Here is a 26,544-nt window from a genome sequence, read left to right on the forward strand (position 1 = left end):
TTATTGTGAATATCGGTAGGATTGACATGTCTCACAGATAAAGATTCGTGAGATCGTCTCATAAGAAACCTACTCTAAAAATCGGTGAAGAAAATTTCCTTCTAAAAAAGAGTGATCGAATTGGAATAGGAATATTTAGTATGTCTTATATCAAAATAGGTGTAATAATATATTTTAATCATCAATAACTCTTTTTGTTATTAAAATCATTCATTCATTGCACAATAAAAATTAAAAATTAATTACTACCTCCCATCCAAATATATAAGGTTGTTTACCTTTTCACACAGATTACGTAAATTTAGAAATTAATGTTTCCAAAAAAATTTATTATTTTATCGTTATTTAATTTATTCAAAAATTATTGCATGTTTCCAAGACTTAGTTAGCAAAAATATATAAGTGAAAAAATGTTATTAAATGTAGAAATTAGACTATGTATTCTAGATCATGGAAAAAGAAAGGAAATATATATATGTGAGCACACCTACTATGCACACTTGCTATGCTGCACACCTACTATGCACACTTATGTGAGCACCAATGAGGTGTCACTCACCTATTGGATGCGCAATTTTTCTATATTTTTCTTAAAAAACAATTATTTCATTGCTCAAATGTCAAATATTTATTATGTGAACTATAAAGTTAGCGATATAAATTTATTTGAAATTGTCTTTCTCGGTGAAATCGAGAAACATGACATTGTGAGATAAAAATTGAAAAAAAGAAACTTTTGATATTTTTGTGGTTTTAACTACTCAGGTACATTTATTTTCGATACAAGTACAATAAATTATTACATAAAATGATTGACACCGATAAAAATATTGTATAAACAGGAATTTAGTAGTAGTTGAGCGATTGCAGGATTGATAATTATATGAAAATTGTAACCAAGTGGCAAGTAGATAACAATACTATGAGATTAACGAGATAGACATAATAGCCAGTGGATGTAGTTTAACTGGATTGATATGATGTTGATGTCATATGGTTCGTTTTAGTCGGTTGGTGGAAGATGAATCCGGTTGACTTGACATTATATTCGTCAATAAATGGATGATATATCTTGTAAGACATGAAGCTGATAGATTTTGGTCATGTGATCATACATTTGGTATGAGTTATTGATATGAATGTGTTTTTAATCACTACATTGATTGGAATTATTAGTGACGGTGATATTTACATATCACTTTATTATTATTATTATTATTATTATTATTGATCTAACAAAATAGATGGAAGTGTCATTGAATAATGATCAGATTTACTTCAGAACATCGCGATATGATTTGATAAATTACTTGAAGTTTTTCGTGTTTACTTCCAATTTGTCTAATTTATGTATATGTTTGATTATACACATATAGGACTTCGACTCACCTTTTAATGAGATTTGTTTTTCTTATAACATGATAGAAGTTGGTCAAGTAAGTTTTTGCATCATGACAGAGAAAAAATAGGCAAGATGAAAATTAAAATATTTGATTAAAGTATCATATAAATTATTAACATTGATGGTACAATTGTTATTTTCATTTATCATATTAATTAATTTTATATCAAATCGATTACTTGCAATGCACATGCACATTTTTAATATTAATAATTAATAAAAACACGAGTGGATAAATAGTAAGTCCCCGCACATACTTTCATTACTACTTAATGGGCAAGCACAAAAACATAGTCCGCCCAATATTTCAGTTTCCGATTTACAAAACAAAAACTACACCAAAAGCTTCTATTCATTCACCAAATGACTATTACAGAGAAGCAGCCAAATTTAGAAACTCGAGTTCCATAATCTTTATGTCCTCTTCAACTTTTTGCAGCTTAGACTGCAAAGGCGCAATTATGCTTTCCTCCTTTTCTTGGACAGATGCTGCCACTAAAAGCTTTTCTTGCAACATTAATATCTGCCTCCTCATCTCACCTATCTCTTCATCGATCTTTTGTTTTTCAAGATTGTGATGGCTAATTTGGGAACCAATTCCCTTAGCTTCTTCTCTAAGTTCTTCTTGCTTGTGTTTCACCTCGAGCATTTGACCCACACAGTCTTCTACAACCTTAACATCAAACCCATACTTTTCTAATTCTTCTAGTGTTTCCAAAATTTCATCCGTAATGCTTTTGGGATCATTAATTTGCAAGCTGGAAGCCTTTTCCACCACCCTGGAAAAGGTCACCATATAACCAATAGCCAAGCCTTCCCGTGAACTCTCTTTCAAGTGTATCAAAGGCCGGAAATGTGGCCTCTGTGGTATTCGTTGCAAGATGTCCATGGAATTGATTGTTTTCCAAAGAACATCATTTTTTGCAAAAGGCAAGTCTTCCTGCTCACTTGGCACTGTCGCACATGTATCATCACGTGCACGAGGTTGGACACCACTTTTCTTTTGCTTCTCACTGCCATCTATAGACACTGCATTATCATTTTTTTCCACACATTCCTCCACAGGACTTACAGGCAACACTCCTGAATAGAACTAAGCATCATCAGCCAAACAATAAACCGGGTAGAGAGTGGAGAGGCGGCAGAATATCCATTAGTTTACCCGAGTACTTGATAGTTGCTGGAGTCTGCATCACTTCAATCCACTTTGAAAGCGGCTCATCTAACTCATCAAAAGGTACTTCATCAACATTCTCGAGTGCTACTGTCAAACAGTTCAATTCTATTGTTTTACCCAGGGATTGATCAATTGAATCTGCTAACAAATGCATGGCATTGGTGAAAAGCAGACACCAGCGACTGACAACAAATAAGGTTCTCTGTGAACAGGCATACCTGAGTCCTTGGCGATTGGAGTCCGCATTCCTTCAATCCATTTTGAAAGCGGCTCATCTAACTCATGGCAAGGCACTTCATCAATGGTCTCGAGTGTAGAGTTTGATTCTATTGTTTTTCCTACAACTAATTGATTGAATTACGGATTAGTCAATTGATCTACTAATGATTCGCCCCATAAAACTGAGAGAATTAATTGCATGGGTGAAAAACAGAAAGCATCGACCGGCAGCAAACTTAGTTATTTGTACACAGGCATACCCGAGTCCTTCCTGGTTGGAGTCTGCATCACTTCGATCCACTTCGAAAGTTGCTCATCTGAAACATTGCAAGGTATTTCATCAACGACTTTCTCAAGTGCTCCTGTCAAACAGTTCGCTTCTATTGTTTTCCCTACGAATTAATCAATTCAATCTACTATGAAAATCACATAAAACTCTCAGAAAATCACTTGCATTGGTTAAAAACAGAAACTATCGACTGGCAGCAAATTAAATTATTTGTGAACAGACACGCGAAGAGATGGTAAAGCAAATAAGAACCACAAATAGAACACTTGCCTTCAACTCTTTGTCTCCCCCCTCTTTTTGAAGGACTTTTTGCCAGCTTCATTGATTCTTTCATAGCTTTTTCATTATGCACTCCGGAAAAAGTTCTCTTTGTGCTTTTGTTACTATTTTTGTGGTCAGACCCATCAGCCAGCTCGTCATTGGGCTCATTGAATGCCAAGTTGTTATCAGTCATCACAACTTCATTATGTGAATCACCATCTTTTCTGCAAATGTAACTTGAAGCAACACTTCCATTTTTAGGATTTCCTAGAAAAAGACCAATTCTATAAGAGCAGAATTTTGCCATATTTTTCTACATGGGACTGGGAGGAAGACAAGAACAAGTGAAGCATAATATACCAGTCACCAGAACATGAGGATTGTTGATCAGCTCCTTGCGTGGCCTTCCCCTCTTTCTTTTCTGACTGAAGTTTCCAGTTTCTGTTTGTTTACTATTCTACATAGCATAGCAACAGTAATTGGCACGATTATGCTTCCGAAAGATCAGTAAAGGGACTGTTCAATAAATTACACGGTTTTTGTCTTAGATTTGTTTTTTTCTAGTGTTTCAATCCCAGTAGTGCTGAAGGTAAAAAAGAGTAAAGGATCGCGGGAAGCTCATACACATAAGAGTGACAAATAAAAATGCCCCCATACATAATACTCATTTTTTTTCTCATTGAACTTGGTAGCATGCTCTTATATTTTATTGGGCGAGTGGGTTACAAAGGTATAAATTCCAACAAAACCAGAAGACCCTGATTATTAGCATGAAAATCATACATTTAAATGCAATTCTAGTCATTAATTTACCTTCATGTCTTCTATTGCTGAAACATTGGAATGCCGAATCTGGTCGCTTCTAGGTCTCCAAATCTTCTTGCTGCTGGAACGATAACCACCTCTCTTGCCTCTTGATATTCCTAATCCAGGGCTGTTAATTTCTGCACATGGCAGACCTATGATGATAGGCAATTCAGTTTCTTTTTCCGCATGCTTGTTTAGGGCATTCTCTGCAGCATTTCCTACCGCATCTTGCTCCATTCCAGTAAAATTGATTCCCAGACTCCTAACTGAGAGAAATTATAAAAATGAATGCATAGAACAATAAAATTATTGACCAAACAACACATACCTCCACAATCAGGCTCTGAACTTTCAAGCAGTAATGTTGGTGTTCTGCTCTTCTCCGAAATTCTGGAAGTGGAATAATCCTTTCCAAAAAGATTTTGTGGCTTTCTCAGCTGCATGCAACAGTTATCAACTCCAACATCAACCCTTACAGTTATCATACTAAAAGCAACGAAAATAGACTTGAAGCATAAACTAAAATGGACTGATTAACCACAACTGCTTGTAGCATGCAATGCAAAAAAATTTTACTTCAATTTCACAGCAATTGAACAGGTAAAGAGAACAATATCTTCAACAAACCTATTATGCTAATTGGTAATGGATGGGAATCAACAATCGCACACAAGTTGTTAAGAATGCCATCTTAATGGGTGGAAACAAATTTTCTCAAATTCCATCCAAGTAAAATTACATCAATAAGTTGATGGAACCACAACACAAACTAGCAGCAATCAATATGAGCATATTGCGAATGCATGCAAACCTCCTCACACTTAATCCAGTAGTTAGTCTTTAAACTTTGACTAGTGTGACAACTTTAAAGTTAGACCCAACTTCAATGGCCTCACAATTTGTAGCTTGTCAAAGAGAATACATAACACCTTCCATCAATTATAAATACGCATAAGTCAGAAGATATCAGATCAAGGTTGTAAATGGCGGGAGGCGGAGGCGGAGGCGGTGGCGGTGGCGGTGGCGGGGCGGTCAGTGACCGCCTACCGTCTCGGCCGCCCAGGCGGTTGAATTTTTTTAAGTAATTTTTTTATAGATAATCATGCAATATAATCATTTTTATATAAAATGTGCAATTAAATAATGTTTAAGCACAAAATATAATATCATCTAGATAATGTGCAAACCAAAAAACGGGCGGCGGCGGGTGGTGGCGGGCGGATTGTGTGTGGTGGTTAAGAGTGAAAACCAAAAATAAAATAAAGAAAGTGATGTGTGCTAGCGTTTAAATATTTAAAATTAGTTGCCTTTGACTAGGTTTTTAAAATTGTTGACTACAATTTAAAAATCTTGACTGCCTGCCTCGCCCACCTGCTCGCCGCCTCGACCCGCCTCCCCACACCGTATAGCTTGGGCCGCCTAAAACACCTGCCTCATGCATAGGCGGTGCGGTCGAGGCGGCCGAACACTGTATCAGATACTTTGTATTTCTTGTAAAAAATTTGTAAATCCTTTTTCTTTTCATTGTGAAGTTTGTCAGCTGGCTAAACATACATCTCTTTTTCTCCAAAACAATATAAACCAACCACTCCATTCTCCTTCATTCATAATGATATTTTGGAACCCTCACCGATTACCACCTCCCATGGGAAAAGATGGCTTCTTAAGTTCGTTGATGTTAGGGGCGAACAAAACATTGGTTTAACTGAAAAAACTGATCAAACCGAAATTTTTCAAAAAATCGGTTCGGACTATTCAAAAGTCCGGTTTTCGTTTAAAAAAATATCGGTTATTTTAATCAGTTCGGTTAGGTTATGGAACTTAAAAATCGATTAAACCAATTGATTTATTTTTATTAAAAAAGTTAGGGCTCAACTTATGTATTAAATAATGTGTTGGGTGTTTATTTTAAATATATTCATATCGGGCCAAGATTTTGTGAAAAATGAAGCATCTCGGAAACCTTCATTCATCAATTTCCTCCACAGGTGGTCCCCATTATTTCGCCTCTAAAATATCAAGGCTTTACAAGGTTTGATTTTATTCTATTTCATTTTTTAAAGGGATAAATGGAAGTTTTGATTTCCCTGAATCGCAAATTCATTCTCTTACAACAGAATAAATATGTTGTTAGAGCAGAGAGGAAAAAAATATTGTAAAGCCTTTTTAATTTTTTTTATCAATTCCTTAGTTATTTAGAGCGCAAGGAAAACTAAAGCGCTAGGGTATCCTAGCGCCTGAAGTGCAAAGCGCAAAGCGAATCGCAAGCTTTATCGAAATAAAGCGCATTTGGCATAAATTTTAAAATTCAATATATATAAAGGAATTTATATTATAAATCTATGATATTACATAAATTAAATATTTTTCACAAAGATTGCAAACATTATAAATAAAATTTCATTAATAGATAAAATAACGTAAATCATAACCAAAAGAACTTTAATCATCTAAAATTCATTAGTAAATCATCGATTCATAGTATATTAAGGAAAAAAATCCAAATATCTAAATAATCAAATTCATCTTCATCTTCCTTGACTATATCATCGTTAACTTCTTCTAAAACCATGGTGAGCCATGAGTGTGGAAGATATTAGAGTAAAAATTTGCATAGAGAATTACGTAATCATCTAAATCATCAAATTCTTTTTCATCTTCATCAATTGTATCATCATCATCATCATAAAGAGAAAATGATAGTAAAAGTTTGCATAGAAGACTTCTGAACTTTCTGATAAAAAAAGTCTTGCATAAACGAGTAACAATAAGGTTCTTTTATCATTAAATAGCCATGAGCTTTGCTACTTGGGCTTCAAAATTAGTTGGGCTCGAGTTAATTGTTATTTATTTACGAAATATCAGCCCACTTCTTAAAGCGCACACTTCTACGCCTCTCGGACACCTTGCGCCTAGGCAGAGGTGCACGCTTTAAGTGCGCTTGTTTCAGGTGCTGCATCTGCGCACGCTTTAAGCGTGCTTGTTTCAAGTGTTGCGCCTGGGTTACGTGCGCCTGGCTAGGCCTGTCGCCTAGGCGCACGCTTTTAATAAATATGATCAGTTCAGTTTAAATTGTATAAATTGTTATATTCGGTTGGTCAAACAAAGTTCGGTAGGTTACTATTACGGAAAAGAATAATATCACCAACCCTAACCCCTGCAACCCGTCTACCACCTCAGCTCCAGCCGCCGCGCGGCCAGCTGCCGGAGAAGAAGTGCAGCATCCCATCTGTGCTGAATCGGAAGAAGAAGACATCCGAAAGCAGCTCGGTTCTAACCATTTCTGCGCTAGTTCTTCCTCCGATTTTAAGGTTCCGGTCGCCGGTTCCTAGGGTTTCTCGCTACGTTGCACCGTTGCGATTCCAGTTCGTCAGCTGTTACGCACCAACGCAACTTGTATCTCTGCAGTTGTGTCATCTTCGCATTTTCAGCTTCTATCCCGCAGCTATGTCGATGGGCAGAGAGGAAGTGGTCAAGATTGAGTTCAAGTTGTTTTCACTAAAGTTGGTTAAGGGAGGAACTTCGTTGAGGTGGACTGAAAGAACTAGGAATGCGAGTTAAGTTCTGGATTTAGATCGAGAAGAGGCCAGTTGGGTCAGCTCATTACTCAAAAAACTCATTCTTAATCCACATTCAAGTTTGGACTTTAACCGTCTTAGGGGCAGAAACGCGACTCTCATCGCTCATAGATTCGCCAATAGAAGAGGTCGATTCATAGAGATTTCAAGATTTAATAATATGGGACAGAAACAGATTATCATCGTTCCGAGCGGGTACAATTCTCAAGGATGGATAAGTATATCAGATATCCTCATTATGCTTTTGTCAAGGCACTCTCAGCAGAGGAATCTTACAGTTGTTGGGTGTGGTAAAACTTCAATCAGAAACCCTCGCATTCAGCAGCCAGTTGCAGACTGGGCTCACTGTCAAGGTTCGATCAAGGTAAAGGAGGTCAGCAACAGGCTGATACCAGAGAGGAAGTGGAACGAAGCCCTTATTGTCACTAAAGAAAAGGTTAACATTTCGTGGGAGCAAGCTGAAATGCTACTAGGACAAGACATCAAGAGGAGGGTCGATTTACAACCGTTTCAAGCGAATAAAGCGGTGTGGTGGCCTGCTTGTTCGAAGGAATTGACGTTCTATCGAGATTTGAAAAGAGGATTCTTTGACGGTGGAGTGGTCTTAGCCTTTGAGGAGTGGAGGCCAAACATCAACTCAGTGGTGTCGGTCCTCAAGTGCTGCAACAGTTGGATAAAGATTTTCGGGCTACCGTGGAATTTATGGTCGCAAGAAAACTTCAAAGCGATCGGGGATCAGTGCGGGGGACTAGTGGAGATTAGTGAAGATACAAGATCTTTCAGTTACTTAGGGGCAGCAAAGATAAAGGTTAAAGGTACAAAAGAAAGCTTTATCAATAATAGAATGCTGATCCTATTGAACGGGGAAAATCTAGAACTCTCAATCAGCATTGACACCTTCGATCTCAAGGCATACGAGATATTTGAAAAACAGACTTATGCCCAAGTTTTGGTCAACGGAAAGAAGACATTGGCAGGATGGGGAAACTCTAAACTATGCGGGAACATTGTCGACAAAGGGGGGTCCTCAAATTGTCTCAAGGTTACGAGTGAAGAATTGCATGGCTTTAACCCATCGATCAGAGAGGAACATGTCAATTCTGTCAAAAGATTGCCAGCTGCTCAACCAATGGGAAGGAAAGTGGAAAAATACTCCAACGAATTTCACCTAAACAGATAGTGGAATTCAGAAAATCTCCCATTCATTCACTATCTGAAAGAGCAAATGAGGTTAGGGACTTAACAAGGAGCGAACACGGCCTGAATCCGATAATACAAGACTTAGGACAGAGTTCCAGCATAATATATAACAAAGCTAATGAAGAGGTTAAGGAGTTCATTGATGACAGTGATATGAAGACGACAAATGAGCTGAACAGAGAAGACCCAAACAAGTTAGGGGAGCTTCATCAGGATGATTTCGATGACTTTCACCTTAAGGATTCAGAAGACGATTTTCTGGATGATGGTTACGACTCTACGGGCTCAGACAGTCACCTATCTTCTCATACGGAAACTTTGATTAGTGATGAAGCAATCGAAGAGGACATCCAGGGGCTGTTCAAAGAAAAGGAAGTTGTCACGCCTCCCAAACAAGCTACTATCCTCGATAACACCACGCCTTTAGTGGGCAAGGTACTTTCTTGTTTTCAATCATCGAGCCTTAATCAATCCTTCACACTACGCTCTTTTTTCCCTACCTCTTTCAATGCGTTGGGGCTGTCTAGTGGGTTCTTAGGAGGGGGCAATCAGGAGTTTTTGACAAGTTTGGGACCGAGGGATATTCCTTCTTAGGGAATGTAAGGGAGGTACATTTCGATGAAAGCAGAAAGAATCAGGAGAGGGCAATAGTATTACCACATATATCGAATTGAGCAAATCAAAGGGTAAGTTAATCAGAGAGCTTGGAAGATTGAAGTGTAGAATCAATTATGAGAAAGGTTCGACCTCGAAGGGATCAAAACGTTGTTTATGAAGATATGTTCTTGGAATATTAGGGGAGGAGGGTCGTCGAGAAAGAGGAAACTAGTTCGTTCGATTATACGCAAGGAAAACCCGGACATTGCTGTGGTACTAGAGATTAAGAAAATTGCAGTTGATCGCAGCTTCGTTGCTAGTTTATAGAAATCCAGATTCGTTGACTGGGTTTGTTTACCAACGGAAGAAAGATCAGGAGGCATTCTTGTGATGTGGGATCCACGAGTGGTCCGGGTGAGTGACAACTTAATTGGGAAATTTTCGGTTTCAATACAAATTCAGTGGAAAGATGAGATTTTTTGGTGGTTCTCTGCCATTTACGGGCCATGTAACTATACGATTAGAGATTTGTTTTGGGATGAGTTAGCGGTATTGTACTCCATTTGTGGGGACAATTGGTGTGTTGGAGGAGATTTTAACGTTGTGAGAAATTTGAGCGAAAAGTTGATCAGTACCTCATATACCACAAGTATGAAATGCTTCAATAATCTGATAGAGGAGTTGGGCCTTCACGATCCGCCTCTGCTAAATGCTAAGTTCACATGGTCGAACTTCAGGGCCAATCCGATTTGCTGCAGACTGGACAGGTACATCATCTCCGAGGGATGGAAGGAATTATACCCCACATTCCGACAAACGGTGCTTCCGAGAGTCACATCGGATCATTACCCGATCATCTTGGACACCACGAAGTCAAAATGGGGACCAACTCCATTCAGATTCGAGAATGTTTGGTTGACGCACAAGAAGTTTAAAGAGTCTCTTGCAACTTGGTGGCAAAGCGGAAATATTCTGGGATGGGAAGGATACAAGTTTATGAAGAAATTACAAAACATTAAAAAAGAAGTTAAAACATGGAATTTGGAGGTCTTTGGTGATCTAAATGTAAAAATTACAGAGTTGCGAAACAAAGTGAATTGGTTAGATGCGAGAGAGGTGGAAGGAAATTGGACTGATTCCCTTAATGAGCAGCGACGGGAAGCAAGATGTGAGCTGGAAATCATGACCATTCGAAAGCAACAAATGGAGAGCAAGAAAGCCAAAGTTAAATGGCTGAAAGATGGGGATCAAAATTCAAAGTTTTTCCATTCGATTTTGAAAAACAGAAGAAACAGGGCTATGATAGATAAAATTGAACTGGAAGATGGGTCTCTGATTTCTGATGATGCACAGATTCAAAACGTAATCATTAGTTTCTTCGAGAATTTGTACAAAAAATCGGAAGGGGACGGTTCAGGTATAGAAGGGCTGGAGTGGATGCCTTTACTTACGTCAGAGGCAGATCATTTGGAATTGCCATTCTCGGAGGAGGAGATCAGAGGAGCGGTGATGGATTGCGATGGTTCCAAAGCTCCGGGGCCTGATGGCTTTACCTTAGCCTTTTATCAAAATAATTGGGATACGATAAAAGATGATCTTATGAAAGTGTTTGCTGAATTTTTCGAAGACGGTATCGTCAATGGAATTACGAACGAAAAGTACATTTGTCTTATCCCGAAAAAACAAGAACCAACGAAGGTAAAAGACTTTAGACCAATCAGCCTAATTACAAGCTTGTACAAAATTCTGGCTAAAGTTTGGACGAATCGATTGAAAAAGGTGATGAGCAAAACAATAGCGGAAAACCAATGTGCTTTTATTCAAGGTAGACAGATAAATGATTGTTGTCTTATTGCCAACGAGGTTGTGGAGGAGCACATAAGGAAAAAGAAAAAAGGTTGGGTTTTGAAAGTAGACTTGGAAAAGGCTTATGATAATGTGGATTAGAGATTTCTAGATTTCGAACTTCGGAAAAAGGGGTTTGGGGACAAGTGGAGGAAGTGGATGAAGGGCTGTGGTAGTAACGTTTCGTACTCAATTTTCATCAATGGAAGACCGAGGGGGAAGTTTAAGGAGGAAAAGGGGCTTAGACAAGGTGATCCTTTATCATCGTTTCTGTTTAATCTAGTGATTGATGGGTTGGGGAGACTGGTTGATATGGCAAGGGCAGCAAATGATGTGAGAGGACTTGTGGTTGGGAGAAATAAATTGGAAATTTCACACATTCAATTCGCAGACGATACCCTGTTCCTAGTCCAATCTGATAGACATAAGGGGGAATCTCACTAGGTTTTGGGAGGATGGGTGGGCAGGATTATTGTCGTTCCAAGTAGTTTTTCCACACATTTACCTACTTTCATCCACCACCAACAAACCTATTTCTCACTTCTTCTCGGTCTCGGGTAGTCAAGACAATTCAGTCAGATCGTGGGATGTGCGGTTCAGAAGAGGGTTGAATGACATCGAGTTGGGAGAATTCACCTCTCTTTTAGGGGTATTAGAGTCAGTATCACTGAGTGCAGGTTCGGGGATGTCAGGGTTTGGTTAGGGGACTCGTCTGGTGTTTTCTCTGTCAGTTCTTTCTACTCTTCATTTTTTCCGATTACTACTAATCCTATATTCCCTTATTATTACAACATTTGGAAAGTACATATCCCACAAAAAGTGAAGGTATTCTCCTGGATAGTGGCTTTGGGAAAATTGCAAACTTGTGACAACTTACAGAGGAGAAGGCCGGAGCACGTCTTAAACCCCCAGTGGTGCTACTTGTGCAAGAACAACGAGGAGAATCATGATCATATTTTGCTATACTGTGCTTTCACGTACAGTATTTGGACAAAGGTAATGTAACATTTGGGATTCGAGTGGGTATTCCCAGCATTGTCAAGAGACATGTTTATTTTGGAGCATGGATCTCTCACTGGAAAGGGGCTGAAAGATTTCTAGTGCATAATAGTTCACTGTGTATTTTGGTCCATTTGGTTGGAGCGTAATAACAGACTATTCAATGACAAAGAAGAATCGAGCGATGAAGTATGGGAGAAGATCATATTCCGGGTGGCGACATGGACGATTAATGTACCAATGTTCCGGAATTATTTTATTTCGGATTTAGTTAGGGACTGATGTTATATCTTTTGTTCAACGAATACTGGTTTTAGGTAGTTGTGGCACTTCGTGGATGGCTCATCCACTTGCATTGTAATCCTACTACTAAACTATTTCAATGAAATTTAGTTTCTGATCAAAAAAAACAAAGTTCGGTATGTTCGGTTCTGACCGAATGCTCAGCCTTAATTGATGATCATTCACATGTTACATAGGTTTATCTTCTTAATGACAAATCTAAACCAAAAAAATTCAACGCCTTCCATAAAATTATTCAAATCCAATTCACATCGATATCCAAATTCTTAGAACCAATAATGATAGGAAATATATCAAAATCATTTTAGGCATGACTATTTCTTGGACAATGGGATTCTCCACCAAAGCTCATGTGTTGACACTCCACAACAAAATGGTGTATCCGAAAGGAAAAAATAGTAGATCCATCATTTGTTGAAAGTAGTACGTGCTCCAAGGTTTACAAAGCATGTTCCAAAAAAGATGAAGCTTGTTGCTCATAGAATACCCTTTCTCTACACGGTGTTGGTTTGGACACAGGTGTTCCTATGTCTGATTCTAGTCAAGTCAGCCCTCAAATAAGTGAAACTCATGATCCCGATCAAGCACAAGTATTGGAAAGAAGGAGATATTCAAAAAGAAAGAATTTTCAAGTAAATAAAGAAGTTGTGAACCCCATAATTATTTAAGGCGAAGTTGTGAGGTTATGAACCCCATAATTATTTTCAGGTGCACATGTGTCATGGAGGCTAAAGTGCAAGGTGAGGCGCGTCATATCGAAGAAAGTTGGAATTCACATATTCAAATTGAAGTGAATTTTACGAAAATATTACATAAACAAGAATATATTTTCAAAAAAATATTAAATAATAATGTTAATATAAAATTTATGGGAAAAAATTTAACTATCTAAATCATCAAATCCGAAATCCCCTCAAGGAAGAATACGCTAGATGAAGAGTTGAAGTGGTCTGGGAATTCAAAATGCAGAACATAGAAAAAAACGAGAAAAGAATGGCTGCTTAGTTACTCTAGTATGTTCAAGTGCGGTGAAAATAAAAGTTAAAAAGACAATTCAAAAACATCAGCGTTGTTAAGCATTGTGGTACTAGGTTATTGGGCCCAATTGGCCATGGGTATTTGTTTTTAAATTGAATGGACAAATTGGCCCAGGCTTTGAGACTTTAATATCGAACAGCATCACGCCTGAGACGCAACATGTGCCCCATCAAAAGTCAGGCGTCAATACAGAGGACTCTCACACGCATGGGCAGCAGCAACTGTCTACGCCCAGCGCCTAGGCATAGATAGGCGCACGGTTTTAATTCTTACCGGCAGGAAAGAAGATGACCAATAGTAGAATCCTCAAGCAAGTTAGGTATTTTTCTTGATCTCGACATGCCAATAGCAGTAAGGAGGGGTGTTCGATCTTGTATCCAACATCTCATTTCCAACGTTAGCTCTTATTCTAATCGATCCCCCGCATTTTGTGCTTTCACCACAAAATTTTCTAGTGAAATAGTTCTCAAATCTATCATGGATGCAAAAGTTATTCCTGAGTAAAGAGTTGGTTTTGAGGAAATGCATGCTTTAAAACAAAATAAAACTTGGAAGTTAGTGAAGTTACCACAAGAGAGGAGTGTTTTTGGTTGCAAATGGGTTTTAATGATTAAGTACAAGGCTAATGGTTCAATTGAAAGGCACAAAGCACGTCTAGTGGCCGAAGGTTTTTTTTTATATATAAGAAACGATATTTTATTAATAATTTAAAAGATGTTAATTACAATAAGTGGACTAGTGATCCACTATCAACAAAAACTACATAAGATCGTTGCCCTATCAATGATTACACATAAGTTCAATCTCTCAATACATCTAAGATCGACACATTCTTAAATTCTTCACGAGTACCAATCCACGTAGCAATTTTGATCTTGATTTTATCCCAGCACTCGACTATGTTGTCTTCCGTATTTTCAAAAAAAATTCGATTTCTCTCTAGCCACATTGACCAACATATGCCATGAACCACCACTTGCCAAAAAATTCTTCCCATGTTACCAAGTAGCCGTCCCAGATCCATAGCAAATAAATCTTTAGTTGACTTCGGCACCACCCAAACCAAATTCAATTCTTTCGAAGCTCTAGCCCACAAGCCGTTCGTGAATGCACAATGAATGAGCATACGATACTGTGTTTCTATATCATTCCGACACAAGACACACCAATTTGGGAACATAGCAATTGAGGGTTACTTCTCCGAGGTCGGCAACTTAACCAGAATCGTTGTCCACAAGAATACCTGGATCTTCGGTGGAACTGGAACCTTCCAAATAACATAGAAATATGGAAAAAAGAGAAAGCTAATTCCGGGGAAAAAATGACGCAAAGAAAGATTTGTTGAGAAAAGAGCAAAAGGATCCCCACTCCACGCTCGGATATCATCTACCCCTTCAATCAACCTTATCCTATCTGACTCACCTAATAACTCAGTCAACTCTAATAACATCTCATCTCTTACCACCCTTCGAAAATGCAGATCCCACGTATGGGAAGATGACGAATTGTCAAAGTGAATAAAATATGATATAGGCATATTATGAAGTGCGGAAAGCTGAAATAAAAACGGGTAAAGATCTTTAAAGGAAGAATCACCCCATCATCTGTCTTCCCAAAACCTAGCCTTGTTACCTCCTCTAACTTTTATCCTCACTAATTGTTGAAAAGTTGGGTAAGATCGGGAAATAAACTTCCATGGGCATCTGAATGTCACATTTCTTGCTAAACTCGCATCCCAACCATTCTCTTGTAACTCGTATTTACTCACTATTTGTTAAACACTATCATAGAGGAAAGATAACCATTCTTGGAGTGTAAGAGATAATAGTAAAAAGAGGGAGGAAATCAATATAATAATGGCACAAGAATTTGAATTTAAAGACCTTGGAACGTCAAGGTATTTTCTAGGAATGGATATTGGAAGGAACAAAAAGAGTATTCTATCCTCTCAAAGCGAATACACTTTAGATCCATTGGCGGAAACGGGTGTGTTGAGATGTAAGCTAAGTAAAACACCAGTTAGGGAAATAAGGAAAAAATGTTTGACAATGTTTGACATAGAATCTATTGGTAAAAGAAGCTATCAACGCTTTGTTGGAAAACTCATGTATCTTTCACATACATGCCAGACATTGCCTTTGCAGTGAACTTAGTCAACACATGCACACACAATGTCGATGTCATCTAAAAGCAGTGTATAGAATCATGGCATGCTTAAAACATAGCCCTTCGGAAGGTTTATTTTTGCAAAGACTAATCATCGAGGAGTAAGTGCATACGACGATGTAGATTGGGCTGGATTTATCAATGATAAAAAAACTCAATTTCTGGGTATTTTACTATTTTATGTAGGTATAGGGCAAATTAGTGACACGGTGCAGCAAAAAATAATATGTGGCTGCAAATAGTACTGAAGAAGAATATAGAGCAGAGCTATGGCTAATGTAGTGTGAACTCATCTAGATAAAAAGAGTGATAAAAAAAACTTCAAATTTCAGTTTGAAGGTTCTATGTTACTCTACTATGATAATAAATTAGATATCAGTATAGCCCACAAAGCTATTCATCATGACGGGACTACAAAAGTAAAAGTTGAATCGTCATTTCATTAAAAGAGAAGGTGGATGAAGACAGCATAACTATTGAATATGTTCCCAAATCTCACCAACTAGTTGATCTCCTTACAAAAGGACAATTTGAACAAGCTCGTGAGTTTCTTGTTGACAAGCTTGGGCTAATCCGCGTCTATACCCAAGTTTGAGGGAGTGAAGAGAATATTCAGATTTTTTGTATTTCTTGTACAATATTGTATAGAATGAATCATGGATACTTGATAGAATAAAATGAGTTAGAATGATTTAAAAGAATAATTAATTAAGGTAGGCTAGTTTTTTTCCCTTTATTTGTTATTCTCAAATTACTACAAAATTGTGTCCTAGTTCGTCAATGAAATATATAGAAATCCTTTCTTCTCTCTTTAGTTTATATCAGCCACAACGTAAGTCACAAAAAAATCCACAGAGAGGTTTGAAATACAATTATTACCTCCCTCTGGAGAATATTTTCGGAGGACTGATCCATTGTACTCGGCTGTGTTGTAAAAATGGTAATATCATTCCCAGAACTGCATAAAAATTCTTCAGCAGATTTATCAGATGCAACCTGTTCGCACCCTTCGGGTATATTTCCTTCCTTGAGCTTCTTTACAGGCCGTGAGAGCACTCTATGCGCCTCAGACAAACGCCATCTTCGTTTCGAACGTAATTTAGCAGGATGTGAAGATTTTTTATTGGTAAAAACTAAAGGCTCTATCTGATTCTCACTCAAGTCCAATAAACAGGGAGTTTTCTGATCAGAGTCAACTTTATTTCCAGGATTGCTCGCTGCAACTGCCAAAATGTAGCCACTAGCATTTTGACAAGACTGGTGTGGAAGCTTTTCAAGTGAAGATTTCTCATTACTACCAATTAATGGCTCTATCTGATTCTCACTCAAATTCAATAAACAGTGTGTTCTTTTAACACAATCATTATTCCCCAAACCGCTCACCATAACTGCCACTGCGTTGGCACCAGTATTTTCTGATGCATGGAGCGAAAGTTTTTCATCTTCTGAAGATCGGAGAGGAAAATCCTCACATAACTGCCAAAAATAAAACTTTTAACAATCGTCAGCTGCGTGGACCATAGTGCATGATAAGCACAGAACTCTCTAGGTAGAAAAGCTAAAATAAAACTAGAACATGGGTCCTGGAAATAGAACAATTTGACAACCAGGAACATAAAACACAGCTCCATATGACACCAGGAAACATAATAAATACACATATTGGAGAAATCGTGATGCACAATTATTGTACCAGGACACTGCTACACAGAAAAACATACAAGTAATGTCTGCTTCTCAAGTAGCCTAAGTGGTATAAATTGTCATATTTAAGAAATTACTAATAAATGATATTTAGCATGGAATGTTTGATAAAACAAAAAAGAGCAATCCATCTAAATAAACTAATAACGGATCTGATTGTTTGATGTTTCTCCATTGTTAACATGATGATAACAATTACATTACAGACATGCCTCACAATTCACCAATCTCTGGGAGGAAACAAAAATATAACTAAATCAACCAGTTACCAATTCAGGTTCTTCTTTAACAAAGTACAACTTGCCTTGTGCCACATGCACATCAGAACTACCAACGAAAAAATTCAGTTTCCAAATTAAATGCAGGATTCAACTTCGAAGATCATAAAATATTAGGGAATGTGTATGTCCATAATCTTATACAACAAAACATCACTTTTAAAAAATTAAGGATTGGTATTGTGAAAAGACTTGGAAAAACCTGGGAAGAAGAAGTGAACCATTTGCTCTCTTTCCAATCCATATGAGGTCTTAATTCTGACTGGTGGAATTCCTTCTCTTCGTTTTTTTGCTTGAAAAAGACAACATATCTACAATCCTCAAGCACTTTCGTGATCACGCCATTCCACCAGCCAAAATTAAAGAAGCAATCAACTTTTTCCAACAAAACATAACTTTTATCCTTGAGGAAAGGAGGGCAAGGTCTGACATGGAGATAGTCAACTGTAGCTTTAAGAAACTGATCTTCATTACTAATATTTGAACTATGGTACTCAACCAAATAAGTTCCATTTGTCAATACTGTATCTATAGTGGAGGGGAACCATGCGCACAGAAAATCTTCCACATCAAATGACACTTCTACCTTCCTCCCAACTTCAAACATCAAACCTGTTATACCCTTCCAAAAGTTCACGAGAACCAGGGAAACGAAAAATAAGAGATGACATCATAGAGAGGCGTCTAACTTATCGTGTTAATGAGGCTTCTATCAAAATTAAAGCACTCCAAGCATAAAGACCAATTTGATTTTACAATACAATCATCATAGATGTCATGAAGATGGAGTGCACAGAGTCACTACATGAGATACATTAAATATATAGTAAGGACTTAAAACAAGTCTTGAGCTTAGACACTGCATCCAAATTGCTAGTGAAGCAAGAGTCAGACATATGATACTGTCAACAAATTAAGAAGGCAAAGCTCAAGGTGGCATGCCATAAATCCAGCCTAATAAAGTGAACACGGCAATTATCCATATGGTGGTCTGATGACTCTTAGCTTATGTCACCCCTTTGGCTGCTCTGGCACTCAACAATCGCAGGACTTATGATTCAGAAGAAGAGACCAACTCAAAATAACTAGCACCAATAAAAAATTTCCAGCAATAAAATGCGCTCATAGTAGAAGAAAATTCACGAAATCAATTATTCGGAAATAGAAACATAAGTATTCGCAATGCATGCGGATCTCGAAGCAAGTGAATAATCTAACACATTAAATCGCAGATTACGATGTGTAGGGACGCACGCAAATATAAAAGGGGGAAAAAAGAAACTCCGAAAACCATTTATTTACACGGAGACTGAACAACACTTGCATGGCTTTCTAAGGACAAATACCTGCTTTTCGGGTCTGAACCAACTTCCGTCACACCAATCCCAGTGGACCCTAAGTTCGGAGAGCCCGAACTCGAGCTCGTCCGGCGGGTTCTGAAACGTCACGATGAACCTTCCTCCTTCCAGAACTCGCGCTATGATACCAGTCCACCAACCATCTTTATAGAACGCATCGACGGAGTCATTTAGTCCAAAACCCTCGAAATCCTCCTGTGGTGGCGGAGCGGGTCTGACGAACGAGACATCCACGCTTTCTCTTAAACGATCCGACCCATCTTCACTGGCCAAGAGATTGTGGTATTCCACGTGGATTTTTTTGAAACTCTTTCTACCGTTTTTTCTCTTGGGGAGCGGAGTAGAGGGAACAACAGTGGCTACAAAAAAGACCCCCTTGAAGCCTTCTTCGTCAGTCTTGACCTCAACTAAGGATCCCAATGGGAAGAGCTCTTGCTGTTGCTCTACCGAAGCACCGCCCATTTTTAGCCTGGAGGGCTTAATCGTCCATAGCGAGTGCGCCTTTCCTTTCTTTAGGGTTTCTGGACATTTCCATTTCGTTTTCCACTTTTCCTTACTATTATTATAAAATCGAAGCATTAAGGGAGGATGTTCAACTTACGACATTTATTGATTTTTAATGATTTTTGTAGATTTTAAAAGTCTATATGTATTCAATTAAAATTTTTACACATTCCATAGAAGTCTAGTGATATTCAAAATAGACTTTCGTATAGTTTTAAAAAGTCAAGTGATATTCAACATTTACTTTTAAAAACTCTATAAAAGTTTATAGGTATTTAAATTTTCAATAGACTTTTAATAACTTTATGAAATTCATTAACATACAAACATTAAATCTTAATGTACAACTATAAATTGTCAAAAATTGTATTTGGTTCAACTCAAAGATTTGGATGGATTTTTAAAACTTCTAATTCATACACAAACTATTTATTTCTCTCTATGTCGCTTCACATCACCTCTCTTTTTATCTTCTCTCCTCTCATATATCTCTATCATTCTCTCAAAATTTTGAAGTGTATCTCTATATATATTTTCATCTTTCCATTTCAAATTTTTCACTTTTTGGCTCATTGTTCATTTAATAATTTTTTATTTTAATATCATAGGAAATTTTGAATTCTAGAATTGATTTTGTGATTTTTAATTTATGATTTATACAAATTAATGTAATATTCAATAATAATAAAATATGATCCAAAAAATGTCACTTAATTTTTAATAATTGAATAGCCTCGCAACAACCATTATTTTTTAAATTCTTTTTAGCATTTTCAATTAATATATAAGCTATGATATTTTTATACAAAATTATATCAACACAATGCTAAATAATATTCTTTTCACATGTATATTATTAATTCAAAAACAAGATTACAGATTAATCAATTGATGTATTTTAAAAAAATTTACAAACACACACATATACACATGTAATGATTAAATGATTTAATTTTTAAATAAATAAATTTATTTATTCATATAAATATTGAAAAACTATTTCAAACTGAATATGTTATATATTTCAATTAATTATTGGTTCAAAAAAATTAATAAAAAATAATATGTTATAATTAAGGACAAAATTTATAAAAATCTATATAAAAAAAATTCACAAAATTTTATAAAAATCTTGTAAAAAAGTCTACATGAATCCACATAACTTTTATAAATATGTGAGAATCAAAAAAAGTCAATAAAATCTATCAAATCCATAAAAATCTATCATTTGAAAAAAAATCATTAAAAGTCATTAAAATTCTGAATTGCATTATATTATTTAGGGATGTCAATGGGTTCGGGTTTTACCCAGACCCGCGATGGACCCGCGTGTATGGGGTGGGTTTGGGCATACTAATGGGTCATGGGGCGGGTCTCGGGTCCAATTTTTCAGACCCGTCCGGATATGGGGAGGGTCATGGGTCCTATAAAACCCGTCCCATACCCACCCCATATATGTTGATATAAATAGTCTAGTTTTATTTTTATTAATTTTCATTTTTTTTAGTAGCTCACATCAATCATAACAGTCTTAGTTATTCATATGTCAACTGCTGCATTTAAATCTACTTTTAGCAATAGTGGAAGAATAGTTGGTTCTCATCTTTGTAGACTTAATCCAACGACTTTGGAGGCATTGATGTGCACGCGAAGATGGTCGTGAGGTGAGGTGAAAGGTAAATAAATCACAGTTTTATTTTGTTATTGTACTTTCATTTTAATTTTTTTGACTGTACTTTCTCTTTTTAAATTACATTTTTTTACAATTTGAAATTACAGTTTTATTTTTTCAATGTACTTTATCTATTTAATTTTATAGTTAATTCTTCAAGTAGTTTACCAACTTGTACCACCATTCTTGATGAAGAGGAAAATTATCATGAAGAATGTGTCTGAAATATTGCATACTCGCTGATTTTATATTGATCTGTTTAAATTATGTTATGACTTATTTTTGGGGATGTCAAGATTTTTTTGGAGTGCTAGTAAATCTTTTTTTATGCAATTCTTTATGTCGTGAAAATACTTTGTTTGTTATTATTAAGTGGGGTCGAAGACATGAATTAATTTTCCACAATGTTGTGTTTAGAAGCTTGTCTGTTTTTTAATTCAGTCATGTGAGAAAAAAGATTACTTTTTTATTTTAAAAAAATTCGGGTCTCACGGGGCTCACGGGTCTACCCGGCCCCGTTTCGTATTCGAGGTGGGGTAGGTCCGAAGAATATTTAACCGGGGTGGGACGAGTAATGGGTCAAAGTTTTTTTTCATGGGGAGGGTCTTGGGTTTAGCCAAACCCGCCCCATTGACATCTCTAATATTATTGAAGACGGTGGTACTTAGGCTTGCCAACCAAAACTTGGAAAAACATGTTGAATTATTATATCATTGTTGTGAAAAAGTAAAAATTTACGGTAAAAAGTAAAAATCTCAAACTCTCAAAATTATCACAGTACACACTTTATAATATTTTTCTCTCAACTCAATTGTGATTTTCTTCACAAATGAGAGATCTATTTATAGAAAATTTTTACAAATAATCCAAAATTAAAATTACATCATTACCTTCATCATCACACACAAATTTCAATATTAAACACCTAATTTTACCTAATTTTCAACATTCAAATATTCAACATTCAAATATTCAATACACACACTTTTAAATATTATTTTTCAACACTCCCCCTTGTGATGATGATCATAATGATTGTCTGCATTACGTGTTTTTATACTGCCTCGTTAAAAACCTTACTAGGAAAAACCCATTTGGATAAAAACCATAGTAAGGGAAAAAGAGTGCAGTCACGTAAACTTCCCCTCATGTTGACACGAACAATTCTTCACAAATTTCGTAGATTGCGCATCCCAATATTATATATGTGCTTTCTGAATATTGTCGTAGGAAGTGCCTTTGTAAAGAGATCTGATGAGTTTTCACTTGATTGAATGTGACGAACATCAATACATTTATTCTTCTCAAGCTCTTTGGTGAATGCGAAGAACTTAGGAGGAATATGTCTAGTTCTGTCGCTTTTTATATTTCATTCTTTCATTTGAGCAACACATGCAGCATTATCTTCATATAGTATCACCGGCTTCCCGTCGAAAGATAATCCGCATGAGATTTGGATATGTTGAGTCATTGATTTTAACCACACACATTCACGGCTTGCTTCATGTAGTGCAANCGATTATACCACATTCGGCCGGATTGCTTTAACCCATATAATGATCTTTGTAATTTTACAGAATAACATTCTCTGGGTTTTGAACTTTGTGCTTCAGGCATCTTAAATCCATCAGGGATTTTCATATATATATTACTATGAAGTGATCCATATAAGTAAGCTGTAACAACATCCATAAGACGCATTTCTAAATTTTCAGATACTGCTAGGCTAATCAAATACCGAAACGTAATTGCATCCATTACGGGAGAATACGTTTATTCATAATCAATTCCAAGCTTTGAGAAAAACCTTGTGCAACAAGTCGAGCTTTATATCTTACTATTTTATTTTTCTCATTTCACTTTCGAGTAAAAACCCATTTGTATCCAACAGGTTTTACACCTTCAGGTGTAAGGACTATAGGTCCAAAAACATTACGTTTATTTAGCGAATCCAATTCAACCTGGATGGCATCTTTCCATTTTATCCAATCCTGCCGATTTTTACATTCACCAAAAGATTTTGGTTCATGATCTTCATTATCATTTATGATGTCGATTGCCACATTATAAGAAAATATATCATCAATTTCTTCTATATCTTTTCGGTTCCATATTTTTCCAGTATTAATATAATTGATAGAGATTTCATGATTCTCGTCAGTTTGTGGTTCTGACAAAACATTTTCATCATCATGTGTTTCTTCAGGAACATCATTCTCTATTTTGTGATCATTATGTGTTTCTTCAGGAACATCATTCTCTATTTTGTGATCATTGTGTTTCTCTATGAATTTTCTTTTTCGAGGATTTTTATCCTTGGAACCAACTGGCCTTCCACGCTTCAGGCGTTTAATGACATCATGACTATCTTCAATTTGTTTCTTCGGAATTTCAATTCGAGCAGGGGCATTTGCAGCATGTATATATGATTTAGTTACCCCTTTTGTGTCTGCAAATGCATCTGGTATTTGATTTGCTATTCTTTGCAAGTGCACAATTTGCTGTACATCTTTTTCACATTGTTTTGTTCTTGGATCCAGATGTAACAATGATGATACATACCATGTAATTTCTTTTTCGGTATGTTTCTGTTCTCCCCCTAACATTGGGAAGATTTCCTCATTAAAATGACAATCAGCAAAACGTGCTGTGAACACGTCGCCTGTCTGTGGTTCAAGATATCGAATGATCGATGGACTATCATAACCAATATAAATTCCAATCTTTCTTTGAGGTCCCATTTTCTTTCGTTGAGGTGGTGCAATAGGCACATACACCATACATCCAAAAATTCTCAGATGAGAAATGTCTGGTTCTTTACCAAATGCAAGCTGCAATGGGGAGTATTTATGATATGCACTTGGTCTGATGCGAATTAATGAAGCAGCATGTAAAATTGCATGTCCCCATATAGAAATAGGGAGCTTTGTTTTCATAATCATTGGTCTAGCAATCATTTGCAGACGTTTAATCAATGATTCAGCCAATCCATTTTGAGTATGTACATGAGCAACAGGATGCTCAACAATGATTCCCATAGACATANCCTTTTGTGTCTGCAAATGCATCTGGTATTTGATTTGCTATTCTTTGCAAGTGCACAATTTGCTGTACATCTTTTTCACATTGTTTTGTTCTTGGATCCAGATGTAACAATGATGATACATACCATGTAATTTCTTTTTCGGTATGTTTCTGTTCTCCCCCTAACATTGGGAAGATTTCCTCATTAAAATGACAATCAGCAAAACGTGCTGTGAACACGTCGCCTGTCTGAGGTTCAAGATATCGAATGATCGATGGACTATCATAACCAATATAAATTCCAATCTTTCTTTGAGGTCCCATTTTCTTTCGTTGAGGTGGTGCAATAGGCACATACACCATACATCCAAAAATTCTCAAATGAGAAATGTCTGGTTCTTTACCAAATACAAGCTGCAATGGGGAGTATTTATGATATGCACTTGGTCTGATGCGAATTAATGAANGGAATTTCAATTCGAGCAGGGGCATTTGCAGCATGTATATATGATTTAGTTACCCCTTTTGTGTCTGCAAATGCATCTGGTATTTGATTTGCTATTCTTTGCAAGTGCACAATTTGCTGTACATCTTTTTCACATTGTTTTGTTCTTGGATCCAGATGTAACAATGATGATACATACCATGTAATTTCTTTTTCGGTATGTTTCTGTTCTCCCCCTAACATTGGGAAGATTTCCTCATTAAAATGACAATCAGCAAAACGTGCTGTGAACACGTCGCCTGTCTGTGGTTCAAGATATCGAATGATCGATGGACTATCATAACCAATATAAATTCCAATCTTTCTTTGAGGTCCCATTTTCTTTCGTTGAGGTGGTGCAATAGGCACATACACCATACATCCAAAAATTCTCAGATGAGAAATGTCTGGTTCTTTACCAAATGCAAGCTGCAATGGGGAGTATTTATGATATGCACTTGGTCTGATGCGAATTAATGAAGCAGCATGTAAAATTGCATGTCCCCATATAGAAATAGGGAGCTTTGTTTTCATAATCATTGGTCTAGCAATCATTTGCAGACGTTTAATCAATGATTCAGCCAATCCATTTTGAGTATGTACATGAGCAACAGGATGCTCAACAATGATTCCCATAGACATACAATAATCATTGAAAGTCTGGGAAGTAAATTCACCAGCATTATCAAGTCTAATTTTCTTGATTGTATAATCGGGAAATTGATTCCTCAATTTTATTATTTGAGCAAGTAATCTTGCAAATGCAACATTTCGAGTTGACAATAAACATACATGTGACCATCTGCTGGAGGCATCAATCAATACCATAAAGTATCTGAATGGTCCACATGGTGGATGGATTGGTCCACAAATATCACCCTGAATACGTTCAAGAAACATTGGTGATTCAGTTTGGATTTTGGCTGGTGATGGTCTTATAATAAGTTTTCCAAGAGAACATGCTTTACATTGAAACTTATTATTCTGAAAGATCTTCTGGTCTTTCAACGGATGACCATGTGTATTTTCTATAATTCTTCGCATCATTGTTGAACCAGGATGTCCTAATCGATCATGCCAATTGGTTAATATTGAAGAATTATCAACTACCATGTTTGATTCAATGGGACGTGTATGTGTATAATGCAATCCAGTAGGGAGCATTGGTAGTTTTTCAATCACATATTTCTTTCCTGATTTATATGTGGTAAGACACATATATTTCTCATTCCCTTCATTCATTGTTTGAGTATCATACCCATGGGAATATATATCATTAAAACTCAACAAATTTCTTTTCGATTGTTGTGAATATAAAGCATCATTGATCAAAAATTTTGTACCATTAGGTAACAAAAATTGTGCTTTACCACATCCTTTAATCAAGTCTACAGGACCTGATATTGTATTCACCGTTGTTTTTGTTGGTTTTAGTTCCAAGAAATATCTTTTATCTCGGAGGATAGTGTGTGTTGTACCACTATCGGGTATGCAAACTTCAGCTTTGCTCATAGCATTTTTCATATTTGAACTTCAAAAAATATGCAATGAAAAAAAATTAATGACAATACATATGTAAATATAACACATATCCTAATTGTACAATAAAACATTATCATATAAATACATGAAAAATAAA

At 36.5% G+C, this 26,544-nt stretch overlaps 1 protein-coding gene across 10 annotated transcripts; it reads right to left on the reverse strand.

Moving 5' to 3' along the window:
• Positions 1-1,635: 1,635 nt before the first annotated feature.
• LOC140980690 (DUF724 domain-containing protein 3-like) lies at positions 1,636-19,781 on the reverse strand. 10 transcript variants are annotated; one of them, XM_073446681.1, is made up of 11 exons: positions 19,210-19,781; positions 18,066-18,485; positions 16,761-17,357; positions 4,484-4,592; positions 4,162-4,421; positions 3,709-3,805; positions 3,358-3,615; positions 3,059-3,190; positions 2,798-2,923; positions 2,565-2,663; positions 1,636-2,485 (listed from the first exon to the last, which is right to left on the reverse strand). In XM_073446681.1, exons 1-11 carry the CDS (start codon positions 19,681-19,683, stop codon positions 1,773-1,775), a joined length of 3,285 nt encoding a protein of 1,094 aa, XP_073302782.1. In that variant the 5' UTR covers positions 19,684-19,781; the 3' UTR covers positions 1,636-1,772. The 10 variants fall into 10 exon arrangements, with proteins under 10 accessions (XP_073302782.1, XP_073302781.1, XP_073302784.1 ...); XM_073446680.1 differs by having other exon boundaries at positions 2,565-2,666; XM_073446683.1 differs by having other exon boundaries at positions 2,565-2,717; positions 4,162-4,307; positions 19,210-19,780.
• Between the last annotated feature and the right edge of the window lie 6,763 nt (positions 19,782-26,544).

This window comes from Primulina huaijiensis, chromosome 7 (assembly GCF_012295235.1).
Source record: "Primulina huaijiensis isolate GDHJ02 chromosome 7, ASM1229523v2, whole genome shotgun sequence".
Taxonomy (NCBI): domain Eukaryota; kingdom Viridiplantae; phylum Streptophyta; class Magnoliopsida; order Lamiales; family Gesneriaceae; genus Primulina; species Primulina huaijiensis.